The sequence below is a fragment of the Triticum aestivum genome, chromosome 3A, assembly GCF_018294505.1.
Source record: "Triticum aestivum cultivar Chinese Spring chromosome 3A, IWGSC CS RefSeq v2.1, whole genome shotgun sequence".
In the NCBI taxonomy this organism is placed as follows: Eukaryota; Viridiplantae; Streptophyta; class Magnoliopsida; order Poales; family Poaceae; genus Triticum; species Triticum aestivum.
In genome coordinates, this window is record NC_057800.1 from 518,974,293 (window position 1) to 518,984,246 (window position 9,954).

General features: G+C 47.1%; 1 protein-coding gene across 2 annotated transcripts; it reads right to left on the bottom strand.

Moving 5' to 3' along the window:
* Positions 1-4,979: 4,979 nt before the first annotated feature.
* LOC123061972 (proline-rich receptor-like protein kinase PERK9) lies at positions 4,980-9,439 on the bottom strand. Of its 2 annotated transcripts, none has more exons than XM_044485267.1 (8): positions 7,883-9,420; positions 7,369-7,776; positions 7,169-7,252; positions 7,011-7,081; positions 6,826-6,902; positions 6,573-6,720; positions 5,526-5,687; positions 4,980-5,413 (listed from the first exon to the last, which is right to left on the bottom strand). In XM_044485267.1, exons 1-8 carry the CDS (start codon positions 8,772-8,774, stop codon positions 5,228-5,230), a joined length of 2,028 nt encoding a protein of 675 aa, XP_044341202.1. In that variant the 5' UTR covers positions 8,775-9,420; the 3' UTR covers positions 4,980-5,227. The 2 variants fall into 2 exon arrangements, with proteins under 2 accessions (XP_044341202.1, XP_044341203.1); XM_044485268.1 differs by lacking the exon at positions 4,980-5,413 and adding an exon at positions 6,045-6,145 and having other exon boundaries at positions 7,883-9,439.
* Between the last annotated feature and the right edge of the window lie 515 nt (positions 9,440-9,954).

Sequence of the window (9,954 nt, forward strand, 5' to 3'; positions counted from 1 at the left end):
GAGAGTCCAGCCCGACCATCAAAAGCCGATTTGGGACATGCACATGGGGCACCAGGGAGAAGATCCAAACCCACACATCAAGCAAAAGCAGGGCAAATCCTATGCATCGCTCATTGCAACGCATTATTGGCCAATCGCATAGGCAAAAGCGAGCGAGCGAGCTAGGGTTGGCCCTATCATAGCTTCTTCAGGAAAATCAATTTTGGAACTTTCTAGAAGGTTCTAGTCCAGGTTTCTTCATTTACCTTTGCCTGTTGTTTACTTTACCAATTTTCTTTTTACTTTTTTCTTCATTCGGTTTTTTCTTTTTTTTCCTTTTCCTTTCTTTTATAGGGTGTTCACAAAATCCAATGTTCAACTTAAAAAAACTTGTTAGCATTTCTATAGAAATATTTAAAAAATAAAAAATGTCTTTCAAAAAATGTTTAGAGTTTTTATAATGTTTGTGATAGTTTTAAAAAATGTTTCAGTTCTTCAAGAAAAAGTCTGAAACCCACTCACTGTGCACCTCATAGAGACGGTTAGTAGTTCAGGGTCCTTGGTGGCGTCATGCATCTAGCTCGATTGAAGTCGTCATGCAATGCCGCATCTATATCTATATCTATATCTATACCTACTATTAAAGAGAGGTGATATTCTTGATTTCGTTCCGCTTTGTTTGATCCCGCTTCAATTAATTTCACGTACGCTATTTGGTTTCGTTACTTGCCATCTGTTTTGGCCCAACGGATAAAGCCCACCTGACGACGCACGGTGGCCCATGTCCGGAGAGCTGGCAAAAAATAAAATAGCCGATGGCAGGGTCCGACCTCATAACCCGCCAACCGGCCACGCACAGTTTGTCCAACTAACCCAACTAGAGATATGAGAGGATGTTTTTTCTCCCGTTGCAACGCACGGGCCTTTTTGCTAGTATCACCTAATGCTAAGAACCGGGTACTCCTCATCTAGTGATTTCGTTTTAATTTGCACAAAAAATAAAAACTAGTGATTTCGTTTTAATACGTATCATTAGCCTTCTCAAAGGAAAAAAAAACAAAGCTTCAGAAGACCCGCAGCCTTGCTGGGCTTCAGACCGGTGTCACTTGGGCCAGTGCAACGCACGCAAGACCGAAGAACAAATGGAGACGAAGAAAGTTCTCTCAAAAAAATAGAGAAGAAGAAAAATATACTTCCTCCGTTCGGAAATACTTATCGTCAAAATGGATAAAAGGGGGTGTATCTAGATGTATTTTAGTTCTAGATATATCTATTTTTGTCCATTTTGATGACGAGTATTTTCGGACGGAGGGAGTAGAATGAAGGCATGGCGAGTTGGCAACCGACAGTCCGTCCAGCGCCAACGCTCATTGCCGCTGCCGCTGCCTCTCCATCCGTGCAGACCGTGCGCGTAGTAGTAGTTTTTTTTTTTTTTTGAACAAGCAAAGGCACCAAAAGGTGCCACATATTTCATACAGCTCAAAGAGATTGAACAAAGTGTATTACATAGACCTGCGAAAGATGGAAAGAAAAGAAGTAGAAACTATGAGTAGGAGCTGAAGAAAGGATCCTAGTAGGGCAAAGTGGCCAGAAGCACTATGCCGTGAGCAACATGATCAGAACTAGAGGAGAAAACATCTGAGAAAAAGAAAACAAAGTAGACTCTGATCTCCTCCGAACAAGCAGCCCACAGAATGAATCGTTGGGCAAGAAAACTGCCAACAACATTATGTGCCCGAGACGCTTGACCTGCCTTAGAAGCAATGCACCGTGTGCAGTTGAATATCTGCAAGTTGAAAGTTTGAAAGAAGGGCCACCACTGGACATGGAGAATTTGAGTGAGCATGAGCAAAACAAGCAACTTGCGTCTCTCAGACAGATTGGAAAACCTGCTGAGCCAGATTATGAGCGACACCATTGATTTCCCTGGAAACATGAAACACTTGAGCAGCTAAATTAGACGTAACTTTGAGAAAAGTAGCCAACTGTTTTCTAATGTTCCAATGAGCAGGAGAATCTGAAATATTTCTTGAGGCAGCAGCAGAAGCAAGAGAAAGACAGTCCGTCAGAAATGTGGGATTAGTAATATTAAGCTGAGCGGCAAGGTGAGCTGCACAAGAAAGGGCAACTGCCTCAGCTTGAAGGGGAGTTGACGTTGAAGAGGCCGAAGCTTGAACCTGAATACTAATCTCACCTTGATCCAAAGGCATGGAAATATAAACACCTATACCTGTGCCCACATGTTCTCGAGCGAGTCCTGGGATTTTGGACGATCTAAATGCTGCATCAGAGAAAATTTTAGTCCCAAAAATTAACAAATCCGATTTAAGCGTTTTGCCCTGCTTAGGTAAAATATCAGTAGAATGATGATTAGTAGACAGAGGCTGCTCAGAAGAAGGATTGTGAAGATTATGCAAATGCCCAAAGTCCAAAGTTGTAGCAGCAATATTAACCTGATGAGGAAGATGATTTTTCCTATCAAAAAGAAAATCATTTCGAGCTTTCCACAGGCACCATAAAAAATTAAGAACATTCTGAATAGAGGCATGAGGGTGACTCATATTAATAAGAAAGATGAGAATGGAATGCATAGAAGAGTGCCCTTGAGTAAGAACATCCGCTCGAATAAACCAAGGCGAAGAAAACCATGCTGCTCTCGCGAAGCCGCAGAGAAAAAAGAGGTGAAATTCATCCTCCTGCTGTCCGCATCTACAACAAGATGAAGAGATGTGAACAGAGAAGCGGCCAGCTCTCATGCCCGTAGGCAAAGCCCTCCGAAGAAGTCTCCAAGCAAAAGTTTGAACACGAGGGAGCAAACTTTTTTGCTTCCAAATGAGCTTGAGAAAGTCTTTCAAATCCAAAGGAATATCCAAAGGGGCATTTCTAGGATTATTATGAAGCTCCTGGAGGCAAAGCTTGTAAGCAGATTTAGAAGAGCAAATACCATTTGGGGTGAGATCCCAACACAGCAATCCGGACCATCATCATTAATAATTTCAGTGTTAACAATTTGCGACGCAAGAGGCTGCTGGAAAAGAGAAAATATGAGATCATGATTCCAGCTTTTTTGACCAGGCATCCAAAGCTCCCTAACAAGAAGGGGTAAATAAAACCAGCTTGTTGGGGAATAAGAGAATCATAAATAGTATGCCACAAATTACACCAAGGCATGCTTCATAAAGAAAGATTACCACTCGTGAGTTGATAAAAAGCATGACATGTCAGCTTAGGCAACATTTTCAAAATAGAGGCCCAAAAAGCAGATTTAGGAGGGGTTTTAGTGGCTCTCCAAATTGAAGTGTCAGGGAAGTATTTAGCCTTAAGCACAAGGTATAGATGAGAAGAAGGGGCTTTAGCTAACCTCCAAGCAGCTGAGAGAATGAGGCTTTCATTAACAGCTTTAAGATTCCTAATACCCAAGCCACCTTCTGTTTTAGAATTACAAATATCTTTACAGGCCCTAAGGCAAAGACCCTTTTTAGAGTCAGTCTCTCGAACACCTGTCCACCAGAAGTTTCTTATAACAGACGTGAGTTTAGCAATGAATTTCTTAAAAAACAAGATATTTGCCATGTAATAAACGGGAATAGCCGAGAAAACTGAGTGAATTAGTTCAAGTCTAGCAGCATGAGAGAGCATGTTTGCTTTGTAAGAAGGCAGCTTATTTAAAAATTTATCACAAAATTGTAAGCAGCCAATCTATTATTAGCAGGGAGAATGAGAGGATGACCAAGATGAGTGAAATTAGCATCAAGATTAGAAACAGAAAAAATATGCTTAATGTCTTGAATAGTAGCCTGAGAAACATGCGAGCTAAACAAGATTGCAGATTTGCTCCAGTTGTGAGTTTGGCCAGAGAGATCACAAAATTGCCGAATAAGATTCGCCATAGTTTGAGCTTCATGATGGGTGGCCTGACCACAAACCAAAAGGTCATCTGCAAATAGAAGTGAATGAACCAAAGGGCAACTTGGACCAAGAGAAATACCCTGCAAATGGTTAGCCTGAAGCGCCTCATTAAGAGCAATCGAAAGTTCATTAATGGCAATAACAAACAAGTAAGGGGACATGGGACAGCCTTGTCGAGTCTCTCGAAAACTTTTAAATTTACGAGAAGGTTGCCCATTAATAAGAACAGAAAAAGTGGGAGAAGAGATGCATGCATGCACTAAGTTAATGAAATGAGCATGCAGCCCTTTACGAGTAAGCGCAAGAACAATGAAGTCCCACTCAAGTCTATCAAAAGCTTTAGCAAGATCAATTTTTAACATGAAGGCATCATGTTTCCAAGATTTGAGAGAGAAAGAGTGAGCTATCTCTTGAGCAATTATAATATTATCACTAATTCTTCTACCCTCAATGAAAGCCTGTTGGGCAGGATCTATATAATCAGGAAGGTGAGGTTTAATCCTGTTAGCAAGAGATTTAGCAATGATCTTATAAACAACATTACAAAGACTAATAGGCCTGTAATCCATAGGCACTTGAGGAACAAGTTTTTTAGGAATAAATAGTAGTAGTATTATTTCGTTCTTGGTGCGACATTGCCGTCCGCCAGCGGTTCCCTTTTCCCATCATCATGCGGCGGGCACCCCGTCCAAACTATCGCCCATTTAATTATCGACCGACGGATCGGCGAGACAGGGAAACGAGACCCACGAGCACAAATCTCAGCGATCCATCACAGAGAGAGCATCGGACGCGGCAACCACCGGCGCCACTACGTACCCACAAGTGGCAACGGGACAAGGGGGCCTCCCACCGGCCTTTTGACAAACAAAACGGAGGGTGCGGAATGATTGAGCATAAGATCCACGGGATTACGCCCGGAGATATAAACATTAGGGTTAACATGCACGAATGATTGCAGCGCTAATACAAGGCCCGAGTCAACCCACCGAGCTCTACTGCCTAGAGCCCTAGGCCCTGCTGAAGCTTGCACCGCAAGCCCAGCAATCTGGCCGGTCGATCAAAAAAGCACCCATAATACAGTTACTCTATCTGAGAACCCCTGGAGCCGAAGTCTCTGTATTTTTCCTTTTTTTCATTTGACCGAGGACAGAAAAGAAAGAAGGAATTTACTCATCTCCTGAAAGAATTGCAAAATTTACTTTACTCCGGGGAGGACAAGGATTTCCGTCAGGGAAGGGGGAAAAAATCATGTAAAAGAGATAATTACATGTAAAGAATGACCAAAAAGAATGTTAATGAAGGTCTTGTACCGGCCGACCGACGCCTGTTGTTCACATCACAGGTCTCTCCGGCTCCTCCAGCTGGCCTGGCTCAGCTCGTCGCTGCACTCCCGGCTGCCGAACTCTCTCAGCTGGAACAGCCTGATCTCCTCGGTCCGCGGCTCCAAGAACACCTCGCTGCGCCCGGGCTGAAGGCCGTTGTTTAGGTTAGAGTCGGCTAAACTATCCAGTGCTCTTACCACCTGGGATATAGCAAAGGAAAATACATGGGCATACATCTTAGTCCTGTGCTGTCATTTAAAAAAAAATCAGGAACGAGGTAAAATGAATGAAATGTGGTTTATTATTTAGTACCTGCCCCATCCGTGGTCTCATCACCGCAGAATGACGAATGCATGCAGCCGCAGCCCCTATCATATGATACATCTCATTTTCTTCGAATTTGTTTTCCATCCTCGGGTCCGGAAGATCCCCGAAGTCTCGATGCTCGATTGCTTGCGAGAGAAAGGGCCGAGCCTGAAAAAATTTCAGCAAGAGCAGAGTTTGAGTTTACATTATGCACCATCTATCAGTCATGATGAAAATTGAAGAAATGCATTTAGACAGTAACCAGAGAGGAATGCATTTAGAGCAATGAGGTGTCATCTGTGTGATGCATTCATCAGTTCCATTTATGCTTATGTTCGCTAATATATTAGGATAATCGGTCCCTGTTTTCTCAAGTTCTCATTTAGCTTCTTTCATGACTCACCACAGCATGAAGAGTGCATTAAATAACACTGTATCCACTTTCTGCGTGCCACCCTGGAAGAATAATCAGGTTGCCCACTTTCTATAAAAGCGAGCTCCAATAGTTGGAACTTTTCAGCTCACCTAGTTCTCTCCAGATCACTTTCTCGGTCAACATGCTATGGAAACGGGTCCAATGGAAGGGGCCAACATAATACAACAGCTAGCATCAGCCACCTTGTAACCTTGTAATAAAAGAGCCCAACGGTTCAACTTTGGAGGGAAAGAGGTGATCTAGAGAAGACACCGCTAGATGCTGCATGATATCAGGCTCTAGAATTTGGAAATCACCTCAACAGCTATATTGATCAACAAAAATTATCTAGTACTACTATGGACAGGAAATCAACCAAATCTTGAAGCATCTAAGTAACATAACCAAACTTCAACTAAAATTTCCCCTCTTAATTAATGAATGAGGCAAGTCTTTTGCCTCCTTTCAAAAAAAAGTAACATAGCCAGATAATACGATAGGTCAATTATTAATTAAAAGTGAAAAAAGATGTTACTTATATCAATCAAATAAATATTTTACGAACGTGAAAAAAGAGCATAGTTTATGACCTAAAGCGAGGAGCATGCAACAAGTACAGAATATTTTAAGAAACTCACCCATTCGACAAGACTCTCATCTCCAAGCGGCTGGGAAGAATCAACAGGTTTTCTTCCGGTAATAAGTTCCAAAAGAACAACTCCAAAAGAATATAGATCAGACTTTGCTGTCAACTTCCCGGACAATGCATACTCTGGAGCCAAATACCTGCAGAGGACATACTACATTTATACTGGAAACTATATATAGATCACAGATTATCGGAAAAAATTGACTGAAGATTGCAATGGCTGTCTTTGGACCATTACTCACCCAAATGTTCCCATGACACGTGTCGTGACATGCGTGTTGGAGTCGGCAGCTAACCTTGCAAGTCCAAAATCAGAAACCTGGAGATTGGTTGGAGGTACATAGCATTTTTTTAGAAAATAAATACAACTGAAAAATCGCATAGAAACAAGTGGAAGCTGGAACTAATACACCAAGTAAAAGCATACCTGAGCTTCGAAGTTGTTATCCAATAAAATATTAGATGATTTAATATCTCTATGAATAATCCGTGGATGACCTGATGAATACAAACAGAGCAATGCTTAGTACACCACACTAGTTCAGGGGATTAATGTGAAGAGACAATTTAGTCACAAAATATTACAATCTTCGTGCAGGTAAGCAATTCCACGAGCTGCTCCGGCCGCAATCTTGACCCTCGTACGCCAATCTAGTGGTACTTCATTTACTGAAATTCCATGAGCATGGTTAATGACCAGGCAACATATGAGCAATCTAGCTGCCTCACTAAAGCTAAAATTGATGCAAATAAAAGAACCACTATGATTGACAGGGAGTTCTCACCATGGAGATGGTAATAAAGCGTGTTATTGGGAACAAAATCATATACAAGCATCCGCTGGCCCTCTGATACGCAATAACCTACTAGTGAAACCAAATGTCTATGATGTACTCTGCTGATAGTATCAACTTCGGCCCTGAACTCACGCTCTCCCTGCCCATTCCCAATCTTGAGCTTCTTGATAGCCACAGGGCGACCATCTGGCAAGATGCCCTTGTACACACACCCAAATCCACCTTCTCCCAAGAGGTTCTCATCCGAAAAGTCATTTGAGATTCCTGCCAAATTCTCCGGCGTGAACAGCATCCTCGAGTACCCTATCCCGGAGTCTGCCGGCGAGTAGGGGAACCCATGGCTCCCGGTACTGGACCTCATGAAGGGATAGCCCGGTGATCGTAAGTAGAACCCATCTGGCCAACACAAATACTGTAATGAGCATCGTCTAGGACTGGCTAAATTTAGAAACTGCAGATATAGAGATACATTTAACACTCGGGCGCTTATGTTTTCTAGTACCTGATGCTAGTGAGGATCCTGCAGATGAGGGGATGTAATTGGGTGGTGGCGGCGGGGGAGCTGGTTGCTGCTGTGTCGGCAGTGCTGAGGGAGGCTCTGCCCGCCGTCGCTTCTTCTTGACAAGCCAAATGGTGGCACCGATGAAGCTGAGCATTGCAAGACCGGCAATTGCTACAATGGTGGTGGCAGTTTCCCTCGATATTTCGATGTTCTTGCCGCTGCCATTTGAGCGGGTCGAGTTTGAGTGTGGCCTCCCAGGCGAGCGTGGCGGCGCATAATGTGGCTTAAAATGATGGCGCGGCGGCGGCGGGGGAGATGCAATTCTTGGCGGGGGAGGCGAATAGACTGCAACCGGCGTGGGTGCTGGAGCTGGAGCTGGAGTAGGCGATGGCGATGGTGGGTGGGATGGAGGCGGGGCTGGTGGCGAGAGGACTACTGGCGGCGGCGGGGGGAGGGACGGGGGCGGCGGCGACGGGTACACGCGGGGCTGTACGCGTGGCTGGTCGGCCGCCATCGGTGGCGGTGGCGCCTGAACCTCGGCGGGAGGCGGCGAGGGCGATGGGGACGGCGGTGGAAGCGACGGAGGGGGCGCGTCGGGCGGCGGAGGCGACAATGCCGGCGGTGGCGGCGAGGACGGCAATGCTGGAGGAGGTGACGGCAATGGCTCGGGTGGCGGGGAGGCCGGAGGGGGGCTACTTACCGGCGGAGGGGACGCCGCGGGGGGCAAAGAATGGTAGGACGTGGAAACCGGCGGGGCCGAGGCGGAGGAGGAGTAGGGACAGCCCGGCGGGCGCGGCGCGGGCTGCGGCTGCCCATGCCCGCCCTGCGGCACGGCGTAAGACGACGACGAGGCCGGCTGCGGAGGCATGAAGGGATCCGCGTAGCCGCCCATCCCCACCACCACCGCCGCCCTCCGCAGGCACCTCCACAGCAGCGAGGCGTGGGCGCGCGCTGGCAGTGGCAGGCAGGGGATCTGCAGGTCCTCGCCGACGGCCAGATCTCCCGCCCGGCTTCGCCCCAATCAAGCAGCTCAGCGAACCACCGCTTCAATGGAAGGAAGCTGCCACCCACCCTGGCCTAGAGAGAGAGCCTCTCTCTCTCTCTCTCTCTCCCGACAGCGACGTAGAGAGGAGATCCGAATCCTCCCGCCCACGCAAGTGGCGGCGCGCGCGCAGCAGATCACGCACGGCACGGCAGAGAACCCAGCGGCCGCGGAGGCCCTCGGGCGGGAAGCCGATCCTCCGTCGGCCAATGCAATGCAGCAGAGCACCGCGCACCGCTCGCCTCTCTGTGTGTCTCGCCTCAGCTGAGCTCACCTCACCTCAGCAGCACGCCGAGCTCATCTCTTTCTGGCGCCTCCCTCCCGTCCCTGCCCGCCTGCCTTGGTGTCCGTGGCTGCCTGGCTGGACAGTAGAGCATCACTAGTGGTGGTACTAGTATAATTTCCCCCCTCTATTTCCCATTGCTTCTTTTCTCAAAACAATTTTCTTCCTCGGGTGTGCGCGACCGGGGGAGGGGTTGGTGCCAGGTCCATATGGGAAATAGCTGGACTGCGAGGAGCAAGCGGTACTGGCGGTACAGTGCGGCAGCATAGCATAGGGAGCTGAGTCGGGCGAAAAAAGAAGGCTGGGAAATTGGGCATTTCCCGTGCAGACTGTCGCTTGCGGCCCCCGCCCCTCGCCTCCCCGCGGGTGGTGGAAACCGGGAAGAAACCGCAGAAGGAAGGGCGGCTGGCCTGGCCGCGACGACGCGCAGCACGCTCGGCCGGCCGGGCGGAACGACGAGGCAAGTTGCGGCTTGTTTTTTTTGGCTCGCGGCGAGCGTATGGTTCATCCTGCGGCGTGCGACGGTGGAGGGTGTACTCGTTATAGTTTACTGGGTACGATGCTGAGGGCAACGCTGACGGCTGGCTGGATGGATGCCTCCTGTCCTGGGTGGAGACTTTTTTTGGTGCCTACTAGTCTCTACTCCTAATGAAGCAGTTGGTAGTCTCGCTTCCAGGTTTTTTTTCGTCCCACCTCACCCGGTTTTTTTGGTACTTCTTTGGTACTTCCTCCCACCTCCCATCCGTT